This window comes from Cuculus canorus, chromosome 17 (genome assembly GCF_017976375.1).
Source record: "Cuculus canorus isolate bCucCan1 chromosome 17, bCucCan1.pri, whole genome shotgun sequence".
NCBI lineage: Eukaryota > Metazoa > Chordata > Aves > Cuculiformes > Cuculidae > Cuculus > Cuculus canorus.
The window spans coordinates 4,129,821-4,141,782 of NC_071417.1; the positions used below are offsets into that span (position 1 = coordinate 4,129,821).

The following is an 11,962-nucleotide window of genomic DNA, read 5'->3' on the forward strand; positions in this document are numbered from 1 at the left end:
GCAAGGATGCAAGAATGTCTCCTTTCTTGCTGCTGCCCAGACATTCTGCTCCCCGAAGGGGAATGTGCTTATGCCTTCAGCCTTCCCTATAGCCATTTCTGCAGGCTCACATGAAGATTTTCCCAGAGTTTTGCATAGTCTTATCTTCCTCAGGCCAGTATGGATCAGCATTATGAAGAGATGGGTATTCCATTAGCGATGCGGGCCCCGGGATTCGTCTGTGCTCAGCTGCTCGCTGTGCAGTCCTTCCCTTACATTGAATACTCCCATGCTTTGAGGCTTTTTTTGACAGCAACTGGGCTTTCTTGCTGTGCAGCACAATGAGATTGGATCCTGACAGGAGCTGCTAAGAGCCAGTGTAAGACCTGCTAACATGATAATATCCCAGAAAACATAATTCTGCCTGTAAACAAACTCCTTACTTTCCTGCTGAAACCAATGGCAACTGTAAGATATTGACCTTAAACCAGATATTGCTTGTGAGAGAAGCATTGCAAGAGTCACGATAACCTTTTTTGGTGTGTTACCTAGGCTCCGAGAACCAAGGATGGAAATGGATTTGCTATGGATCTGTCTGTAAGGGGTTTTTTTGTTGTTGTTTAAAGATAATAATATTAGCAATGCAAATTATCCTACAAAAGCTGGTGGTATTTAAATATGATTTAAATTCATTTAGCATTTAAACAGGAAAGTAGAAAATGACATTAAATTCAGATGAGAATGAAACTATGCATTCTGGAGTCAGAAATGTTAAAAACATCTGCAGGATGGAGAAGAAGGTCTGGCTGGTAATGGATTGTGAAAAGAGTTCAGGGTTTTAATAGATCATTCCTTCAGATCATCAGCACAGTAAAGTGGTAGTTAATAAATTATTTGACGTGTACATTCACTCATGTATTTTAATTAGCCGTAATGAACAGGTCCTGTCAGCCCACCTAGATCCTTGCAATAGCTGCTAAATCGCTTGAGTGAGATTTAGTAACTCTCAGCAATATTGACATCCAGAGCTGCAGGTAATAAATAAGGTGACATCAGGACTAGCTTGAGCAGAACATTGTGCAAGACTTTTGTCAGGTTTACAGCAGAGATGAAGCTGTTTGGCCCCACTGAACACCCCTGAGCATCAGTGAGCTCTTCCCTGTGATCAGTTTTTGGTTGATGTGACCACCCTCTGCCCCGACACCTGTAATGGGGCTCCTGAAGAAGCCTTTGTCCCAGTTTGCAGTTGACTAGAGAAATTTGTCCCCTGCTCAGTTCTGTATACAACAGTCACTTGTTCTTCCCTGCAGGTACGTGAGACTCCTTGAGCTGCACACCAACAGAGGAAGAGAATAGTAGAGTCTGCCTGAGCTTTGGGGAGAGGAGAAGAATCCTCTCTTGGTGCCATTATACCAGGACTATCCCGGTGTTTGAGGGAATTAAGAACAGAAAGAAGCTGTTCCTTTATCTTAGATTATACTGAAAATGTTTGTAGCAGAAAAAGCCTGCCTTTTAAAATGATGCCAAATTATAGAGGCTATTAAGGGCACACCAGGCACCTTTCTTCTTATTCCTAGTTGTCCTCCGAACTTGGAGCTAGTTTAAACCTATATCCTTTCTCTTCCTCCCACTCGCTTTCCCAGCATGTGGTGTACTTTATAATTTGTGAAAAGACTCATTAATTTTTTTTTTCTTTCTCCCTTTTTTCAGGTTTCTGACAGATGTGACTATGTCTTTGTCAATGGGAAGGAAATGAAAGGCAAAGTGAATGTCATAGTTAATTTTACTTACCAGCATCTGAGTGCCCCTTTAGAAATGACAGTCTGGGTTCCTCGTCTCCCGCTGCAGATAGAGGTCTCTGACACAGAACTAAATCAGATCAAGGGGTGGAGAGTCCCCATCATCTCTAATAAGAGGTAGGTTTCATTAGAGGATGTTCATTCTGGGCTGTGCACTTGCCAAAGACCTGTCAGGGCCGGTGGATCTGAACATGCTCATTTGGCCTTAATGCAATTCTGGTGTAAATTTGAAGGTCATCAGAAATTTATTCAATAGGCTCCTGCAGTGGACTTACAAGGAAAATGGAAACTGCAGGTTGCACGATCCTTCATTGGAAATCAATTTCCTTTTATAGCGCGAGTGACTGAGATGGAAGGAGGCAATTGGTCAAGTTAGGCAGGACCAGCCATGACACAGCAGGAAGACATCAACAAGGACCTCTCTGGCAAGGCTGTTCATTATCCAGCCTGGTTTCACAAGTCTCACCAGTTAATTTATTTGTTAATGATCACAATTAGTACATATTTGTTTCATATCACTGTAGGTCCAGTGGCACTGATCAGCGTCCCCAGGTTAGGACACTGATACATTAGGGTTTCAAAGATACAGTGTGAACGATGGGTCAGAGGATGGATGTAGGCAGGTCTAGGCTGTGTGTATCTGTTGTCAGTGTTGTTAAGAACAAGAAGAACAGATGATAGACAAAGTGGGTACTTACCTATGAAAACATCATTTATTACCAGTTTTTTGTTAGTATCACAGCAGAGGTGGGGATTTTGTTGATGTGTTTTCAACCTGAATGCCACAGAGAAAGGGATGTGCATGTTGCTGCAGACAGAGGAGATTTCCATGGCAACACAAAAGTGTTTATGGGAAAATCCGAAAAGATAAAACTGTGAATGTCCTGAAAGTAAAGATTTAACGTGGAAAATAATGAGAGATTTGGAGAGGACAATGTCCAAGGTAATCTAGCAGACCATTTGGTGATTTCAGCAGCTGTTTTGGAGATCTGGGCAGCCTGGAGGTCTCAGTTATAAATGAGGGACATAGTACAAAAGTGAGGGAACATGACTGACTTAAGAAATGCACTGCAGAGTACAGCTTCAGCAGAGCAACAGAAGGGGATAGAGGCCCCTTGCTCTAGCAGATAGTTTGCAGACTTATGTCAGCAATAACTTTCAAAAGCTCTCCCACCACCAGCTAATTTTTTTATTCTCGGTGTTCTGCCAGACCAGCCAGAGACAGTGATGATGAAGAAGAGGATGAACGTAAAGGAAGAGGCTGCGCCCTTCAGTACCAACATGCGATGGTGCGAGTCCTGACGCAGTTTGTAGCTGAAGCCTCAGAGCCTGGTGGCCAGCTGAGCTATTTACTGGGTTCTGACTGGCAGATTGACATTACCGACCTGGTGAGTGACTTCATGCAGGTGGAGGAGCCAAGAATCGCTAAGCTGCAGGATGGACAGGTTTTGATTGGGCAGGAGCTTGGAATGACGACTATTCAGGTAGGGAAAATTAATTACATATTCCTTTTTTTCCATTAACCCTCCAGCTTTGGAACTGAGGTACTGATGAGGTGTCCCAACAGCTTCTCGCATTAGCAACAGAAATTGGAGCCATAAATTTTTGAGCAGAGCAGAACTGCAGCAAGGACTAGAAGGCACAGAAGAGATGGTTTTATCTTCTTATCTTGTCTCCAAAATTTGCAGTTCTACGTAAAACGTCAATTGCAGTTCTAGTAAATGTAGTCCAACCTGTATATTTGGAGGCTGTTTCTGATTATTTTTGTCTAAGACATTTGTGAAGCTGGAGCCAGTCTAAGGGCTATCCAAAGGCATGTAGCTGGTGAAACAGCTCAGTCTTCTCAAAGCCTCTATTGATAAAGCAAAGGGTGAAGTAAAAATTAACTAGTGCTGGTTGAGGAACTGAGACTGGAATGTAAGTCCTGCATGTTCAAGTCCTTGCACACCTTGCAAGCTCAAGCAGTGTGTGACAAAATATAAGTGTTAGAGTACATTTCAGAATATGCACAAAGTAATTATGGCGAAGAATATAGCCTATAAATACTACTATGTATGTGGCTTTGTCTTAGTGTCACCACTCTGAAGTGTATCACCTAAACCTGTGCATTATGTCACTGGCAGCTTCTCACATACAGTTCTTCAAGCCATACAGAGAGAAAATGGCCTAGAAATTGGAGTTCTGGAAGAAAAGAGGAGGAAAAAAAAGAAACAATGATCAGATTGATCCTACAAAGTATTATAGAAAACACGTTAGCAAGCATTGGAACAGGGGAAAAGATCTTCCTCCCCAAACATGCTCGTCATCCTAAACTGTCAAACCAGAAAACAACAACCACGTCTGTCAATAACACAGGTTGTCAGGGCTGGAGAAATGGCAGTTGAGATTTTTTTCACTTTCTGCAAAATCTGTAAAGATTTTCTGAATGACTTTCCAAAGCTCTGGGACTTACCATGCTCCTACAAATGCACATAAAACCGTACAAACAAAAATCCAAGGGAAAAATGCTGAGGGCAAGTTGTATTTAAAGAATACCTCCTCTAAACTGCTTCAAAAATGCTCTGTGCTGGATATGGATCATTAAATTCAACTTGCTTACTAATGAGCTTCTTTGGATGTCATGTATCAGTGCGCTGACCTCCATACACATGTTTTCAACCAAAACAAGTTTTCGCTGTCGATTTTGTGCACAGTACCATGAGTATTTATTGCAGCAATACATAGCCTTTCTCTATATAGGATAGTAATAGATATAATTTATTCTATGGATTTTATATAAATCTACAGTTTGCTTTATATATACACTACCTAAAAACATGATTATTAATGAAATAATTGTGTTTCACGTAAAGATTACATTTATGAACATTTAATACATCTGAAACAGACGTGGATAGCATATCACAGAGGTAAATGGCATAGCTGATTAGAATTACAGTGTTAAAAGATGTTATAAGCACCCATTTTCCAGTCATATTTTAATAGTGTCTGTCTGGTAGGCATAATTCTGCCCGTTAACACAAATATCACTGATCTGTAGTACAGCAGCTTCATGTCACTATTTTAATTGGTGTTGTGCAAAATGGCTGTGGCTAACTTGGATTTTTCTTTTCAGATATTGTCCCCGCTTTCGGATGCTATCTTGGCTGAGAAGACAGTGACAGTTCTGGATGAGAAGGTGACAATAACTGACCTGGGAGTGCAGCTGGTGACTGGATTGTCGCTTTCTCTGCAGCTCAGTCCAGGAAGCAATAAGGCCATCTTTGCCACAGCAGTGGCACAGGAGCTGCTGCAGTCTCCCAAGCAGGTACTATTGCCCACGTGGATTTTGTTGTGGAAAGACAATGCTCTGATTCACTATACCCAACCTTACAAGCTGATGGAATCGAGAAAGTTTTTATTAATAATATGATAATGAAATGTTTTCTTTATGGGTGCTTTTATTTTCTGAAGGCCTCCAGGTGCCCTAACAGAAAAACAAAGATCTCACAAAAATGGCACTATGTCTAAACAACCTCAGTCAACAAACAGGCATACTCCATCTGTCGTGGCTGCATCCCATAAATAACACAGGCAACTCAATGATGTGTTGTAATTAAGCAACAGCAGTCCCCTCACACACACAGACACGCACATCTCCTTTCTGTCCCATCCAGCACCTGCTAGGTCACAGGAGACATTGCCAATTAGATTGCCATGTTCAGCCTCCCACCGCAGGCAACCCGATCAACACTTTACATCCATCTTTAAATGAGAAAGTGTTTTGTATAGTGCCAAACTCTTCTTCCTTTAGTTACTTTCTGTGAGCATTTTAAGTAGCGGGAAACATCCCTTTCATCCTGATTCATTATTAGAATATGAATCAGCATCATTGACTCATTTCCTGATTCATGATTTCATAAAACATTTCTTTTTTCCTGTTATTCTTAGTTCCTGTATTATGGATCATTATGATGTCATATTCCTTTTCTCTTCACTCAGATCTTCACAAGTTCCCCGGACATGATAAATCTTATCATGTGCCTGAGGAGAACAGGAAAGTTTTCTCTCCCCTCAGATTCTCTTTGTTCCTGCCTTTGCTGTGGGGTTACTCCATGAGCAGTAGGAGACTTTCCCTCTTCTCTCTTCGGGTGCAGTTCAGTCAAACCACACTGCACAAGCTCTCACAGATCTGAAACCCTTATGCTGAGCTATCTATATGCTGTCACTGTCCATGTGCAGAGTTACCAAGGGCTTTTGGACTTTGCCGCGTCCCCATCAGTTCCTGCTTGGTGTTTGTCCTTGTCTGCATTTGAAATTTAAACTTTTTTTTTCAACGCAAATCCATCAGTCTTGGACTTACATCAAGGACTCTTAACACTTTAAACATGTTCTGAGCTTTAAAGGTAAATGATCGTGACATGCACGTTTGAAACCTGCCCAACTGCTGAGACGCATTTATTCATCATAGGGTCTTATCCTTGGGATGCAGGATGAGAAATAATGCTGAACTGCTGTCTTTATAGGGTGATAAAAATCAAGCTCCCATAGTATTCCAGGAGTCAAGAAATCAATGCCAGGCAGCTAGAAATAAGGCCAGAGAACTAATCCATTGCTGACATGGGGAGTTAAACAAACTACCTTGAAATCAGCCCAAAAGCTGGGGTTGATGGCATTTAGTCGCAGAATGCTGCCCAGCACTGACATTTCAGTTCCCAGACATGGAGTCTAGAAGAGTGCCTCTTTGGATGCAGAGGTACAGTCAGAAAAACATTGGATCGGTATTTAACTGGCAAGGAAGATGTGCACCCTCCGCCCTTCAAGGACTGTGTTTTAAAAGGCGTCTGACTCCTTCCATTGCGTAGTACGTGATTTTCAGAGCACAATCCCTACAAGCAAAGCAAAGCACAATTATTAAATGATTATGCAGGTTTAAGCAACACAGTGGGAGGATGAGAGTTGATGACATAAATTCTATGCAGCCTTCAAGAAATATCCAAAGATTAATAAACACAAAGCCAGGATTTATGACAGTGTCAGCAAAGTCTTAGGGCTCTGTCCTGAAATAGAGACAGAAACAAATCTCCCATTGAAGCACGCGGAGCTTTATGGCTGTAAGGATTTCGGAATCAGGCCAGTAGATTATGCATGATACAATCCCAAAAGACTGGAGACTTATTCTCTGTGATCTGAACAGGTGAATGACTATGTGCCAGAAACAATTTAAAAGATAAGGATAAATATTTATTCTCTGCATATAAGTCGAGTTACAATGGAAGTACAATCTGCTTGAAAAACTGCTTATTTAAAGAAACAAGACTCTTGTAATCATGCTTTCAGCAAGTGCAGTTATTAATCTGTTGTCTGGGTGTTTGTCTGACTGTCAAGCCCTCCCTCAGAGGAGGGTGCTCCTAACTCTTAGCAGACAAGAGCTCGCATCATTTTAGACATCAAAGAATCCACTCAGCAAGCCAGGAATCTTTCTGGAGTGGATTCTTCAGTGTCTAATAACATGCAACTATCCCAGCCAAAGCAGAAAAAAATCAGACCATCAGAAGCAGGAATAAGATTCCAGGAGAGCAATCTGAATTTTCTCTATAAATGATTTATGTGTGAATGCCAAGATTTTTTCAGGTAGGGAGACCATTTTAGATAGTCATTTGAGAGTCCTCAGAGGACCTGATTTTCAGAAATGATTGAGCATGTGTTTTATGAAATCTAAGAATTCTTTAATCAAGTTAGAAATCAGAAGTGAAGGTTCCCAGGAATGCTGCACCATGACACGTGTGCCAGTACAGAGTTAGCACTCGGGTCTGGCCCACTGATGGGCAAGAAGCCTCCGTGCACTCTGTACACACTCTGCATTGCTGTGACACAAGATTAAACTGCATTATTGTCTTAATTTTAATCACTAACAAGCATGAGAATTAGCCTGGTGATTTCCTAGAGGAACAACACATTGGTTTCCTCTGCTTGTTCAAAAGGCTTCCTTAATTTGAGAGACAAAAATCGAGGACCGAAGGTGTGGAGCCGTCTACGGACCTGCTTGCTATATTAGGTATTTTTAACATGTGTTGTGCATAACACGAGGAGACTTTGTATTTTAAGCAGTTTAGAAATAATGTAATATTTTTTTATCATTTAAATATACAACAGTAAATGATCTCGTTCACTGGTAATGCTGTCTGACATGCAATTTATTACGGTGCTGAAGTAGATTCTGCAGAGCCCAGGGGATACAGCTCCTTTAAGCACCTTTGGGGAAATAAATCTTATTTCCAATGTGTGTTTTAAACTAGTGTATCTCTTCACATCTTGGCAAGATATTAATTTTATTGCTCTCTCTTTTTATTTCTTTTCTGGTTATAAAAGGTATCTGGATCTTGTGAGGAGGAGGGAATAGAACAGGTCAGACAATATTTCCCTCAATGTTTATTCAGAGTGTGTGTATGTTTGTTTTATATATTATAGGAAGCAGCCATCAGCTGCTGGATCCAGTTCAGTGATGGGTCTGTCATGCCCCTGGATATTTATGACTCCAAAGACTTCTCCTTGTCAGCTACATCTCTGGATGAGAAGGTGGTCTCCATTCACCATGACCCCAAATTCAAGTGGCCTGTGATTGCTGCCGAAACAGAAGGCCAGGGGACCCTGGTGAAGGTAGAGATGGTGATCAGTGAATCATGCCAGAAATCCAAAAGAAAGAGCATCCTAGCTGTTGGAAGTGGTACCATTAAAGTCAAGTTTGGGCAAAGCGATGCCAACCCTAACGTCAGTGACAGTAAACACAGGGGTGCTGGTGTCCACCTCGAAAATCATGCCGGTGATCGGCGGCAGAAAACCACTTTGCAGGAAAGAGCTGGGCTAGATGGCCAGTATTACAGCTCCTCCATGGGCCATGAGCAAGGCAAAGGGACCACCACTCACAGGTCTATTTTAAGTAAAAAAGAAGACAGAGAGAGCCTCCTGGATGATGACAGTCATCTGCAGAACATCCCAATAGACTTCACGAGCTTCCCTGCACAGGTGGATCTGCCAAGAAACAATGGAGACTTGGAAGAGAATGACCTAGTCCAGACCTCTAGGGGACTCAGCGATCTGGAGATAGGAATGTATGCTCTTCTGGGAGTTTTTTGCCTGGCAATTCTAGTCTTTCTTATTAATTGTGTCACTTTTGCTTTGAAGTACAGAAACAAACAAGTTCCTTTTGACGAGCAGGAAGGCATGAGCCACTCTCATGACTGGGTTGGGCTGAGCAACAGGACAGAACTTCTGGAGAATCACATAAATTTCTCATCCCAACAAGATGAACGTATCACAGCCATTGACAGAGGAGTTGACTATGAAGAAAGCAAATATCTCCTCAACACAAATGCCGCCAAAAATATTAATGGACAATCTTTCAGGTCTACTGAGTCCACATTCACTGAAGGGAAAGAACAGAAAAGTGAACCAACTACTTCTCCTACCTCTAAGAGGAAACGGGTTAAATTCACCACCTTTACCACCATCTCCTCCGATGATGGATGTCCAACTGTCAACTCAATCTTGATGAGTAGTGAGGACGACATTAAATGGGTCTGCCAGGATATGGACCTGGGGGAGTGCAGAGAACTTAAAAACTATATGGAAAGGTTACATGAAAATGTGTAATGAGACACAAAAGACTTTTTTGTTTGGTTTGTTCGTTCATTTGTTTTTCACTCACCTTCTGCCTTTAATTTTGGGTAGTGGGGCAAAATGTTGTATTGATAACAAGAATCAGCTGGTGGATAATAACTCCATGAAGCCCCAAGAAGCCACCCAAAAGCAGCTGGGAGAGCAGAGATCCTGGACAGCTCTTAAAATTCAAGTCTTCTCTGTGCTCAGAGATGGAAGTGAGAGATGTGTGTCAGTTTTTGATGCATGGGAATGTGAAAAAAAAAAAAACTTAACAAAATAATATGGTCTCATTCTGTGAGCTTTCCCAGGAGATCAATAAATATAACAAACTCCAGTGCAGTTTGGATATTACAAAGTTCACGCAGCTCTGCTGTTCTGTATTGCAAGCTTTGGTTAAAAGCAAAAAATTGGTCTCAGAATAAATAGATCCATGAAGAAACCGTGTCATTCAAGCCACGTGCAGAGAATATCCATCCAAGAACATTAATTTAAAGCTGACAAAAACCAACATTGTGAGCAAAGCAGCTCCTAGAGCTGGAGAGTCATGAGTTTCCAAAGAATCTGGAGGAGAAAAAGGAGTAACTGGGCTGTTTACAAACCAGCATGTTTGCCTCCCAAGCACTGAGAACGGATACACATATACAGTTAAAACTGAAACTCTTTTTAAGTAGATGTCAAGGTAACAAACTTTGCCAGCCAATTTTCAGTATTTCTTAATTTGTAAAATAGGAGAAGATATAATCTATACTCTGAATATCACTCATTTAAAGGAAGGTCTGTTTTGAGAGAGCAAGCTATTTTTAAAAACCCACTTTATTTGATTGTCCTGTTTCCAATTAGTATTCCTAGCCATTTCCCTGGTGTGCTCCCCATTGGGTATCCTGAGTGCACTTACTAGTCAACTTTGGAAGCGTGTGGTTTCTTCCGTCCCTTCCATGCGTACTCACTTCTCAATGGTGTGCTCTTGCCAAGCACAAACACTGGTGGTACCGTGATGGTATTTGCTTTACATGCTGTCATTTACCAAAGTTGGCCACTCTCTCTTGGGTAAGTGTAACTTGTGTTGAACTCAGACACCAACAGCTTCTGCCTTTTTTGTCCATTCCCCTTCCCTGTGAGAGTTCAGATTGTTCAGTTCCTTCTGCTCATGCTTCTTAAGACCCCTGCTCGGCACGTTTAGAGGGCATCCAAAGGTCACAGGAGTGTGGCATGTTCAACATTGAAACCTGAACAGCAGGTAACATTTCTTTCTCACAGAGGCGATGATTATCTTTTTGTTTTCCCCTGAAAAGGATGTATATAGGTAGGATTTCAGTGATTACCCTTTGAATCTGCTGTGCCCTCCAACCCTAAGACCAGGACATTTTTGGTGAGGTCCAAAAGCAGTTTCCAATGACCAGTGGCAAAGTGCCAAAGCACTAACTAAAATCCAGCTTACATTTCAAGTTTTCCTTTATTTTACAGAGTAAGTCCTTGCCCTCCTTCTACTATCAACTCTCTTTCTGTCATTGAATCTAGGTTGCTCAATTTAATACACTCCCGCCCTCCCACAAACACTTAGATTGAATCCCTCTATATTTAGAATGTACTGTAGATTGTAAGAATGTAATATATATATATTTATAAACATGCCAACTGTGAATAAAATTTGCATTTTAGTGGCTTCATCTTTTTTCCTACTCTGAACGCCTCTCTCCTTTCACTGTCAGAACGTTTACCCTAAAAGAGACTGGCAGCTACATGGAGACTTTGATGAAATGGTGAATTAAGGTTCTTGGCACAATCTAGTCACAAAGTTTTACATTGGGGGGAGAAGATACAACATCAACAACATGTTATGCTACAAATGTATTTGCACCGAGTCACCCTTCCCAGATTTGAAAGTATTTGCAAATAAATCCACGTGCGTATTTCTAGCCTGCAAGCCTGATATGTGAGTTTCTGGTTTTGGTGCTCTTGGGAAGATGGACATTTGGCTAAATGCCTTTGAAGACAACTTTAAAAGAGTAAGTTGGTGTAAATAGGGCAAATGTGCCTCAAACTTTGGGGAATTAATACTTGTGCTTCAGATGGTCTCTGCTTTCTTTCAGCATCTCTCACCAAGACCTGGATTGCTCGGTGCTCTGCAGCTCAAGGGCAAAGTGCACCAGCGAGGACAGCACAGCGCAGTGCAGGGCGCAGACAACCTCTGGCTGAGTGCTCACAGGAGGGAAGCACCCTTGGTGCTGTAGCAGAACACTGCAGCCTCCCTGTACGTTCAGCAGCGTTCTAGCCTGCAGCCTTGCCACCAATCCTGGAGTTATTTTCCATGCTTTTTACACATCACTCCCTTGCATCCACAGAGCCTCACCCTTAGCGGTGTGGAGGTCAGGGTAAAAGTGGTCAGATCTCAGCTGGCAGCCTGTGCAGCTCAGGTGTGTGCACGCGTGCAAGGTTGCCGCGCAGAACCGGCATCACTGTCTGGCCAGTCTTTCTCCTTGGGAAGGAGCAGGTACAAGCCACGCTGGGAGCAAGCTGTCAGAATTGCTTTACCGATGAGCTGC

At 42.0% G+C, this 11,962-nt stretch overlaps 1 protein-coding gene across 3 annotated transcripts in view; it reads left to right on the forward strand.

The window, feature by feature from the left end:
* TMEM132D (transmembrane protein 132D) overlaps positions 1–11,299 on the forward strand; it is a 263,778-nt gene extending 252,479 nt beyond the window's left edge. For 2 of the 3 annotated variants that reach the window (XM_054082875.1, XM_009555725.2), the window contains 4 exons: positions 1,690–1,895; positions 2,989–3,262; positions 4,894–5,085; positions 8,229–11,299. In XM_054082875.1, the coding sequence (XP_053938850.1) occupies positions 1,690–1,895; positions 2,989–3,262; positions 4,894–5,085; positions 8,229–9,410 (1,854 nt within the window). In that variant the 3' untranslated portion in view covers positions 9,411–11,299. The remainder of the gene's footprint in view (positions 1–1,689; positions 1,896–2,988; positions 3,263–4,893; positions 5,086–8,228) is intronic. The other variant, XM_054082877.1, reaches the window with a different exon arrangement.
* Positions 11,300–11,962: the final 663 nt, after the last annotated feature.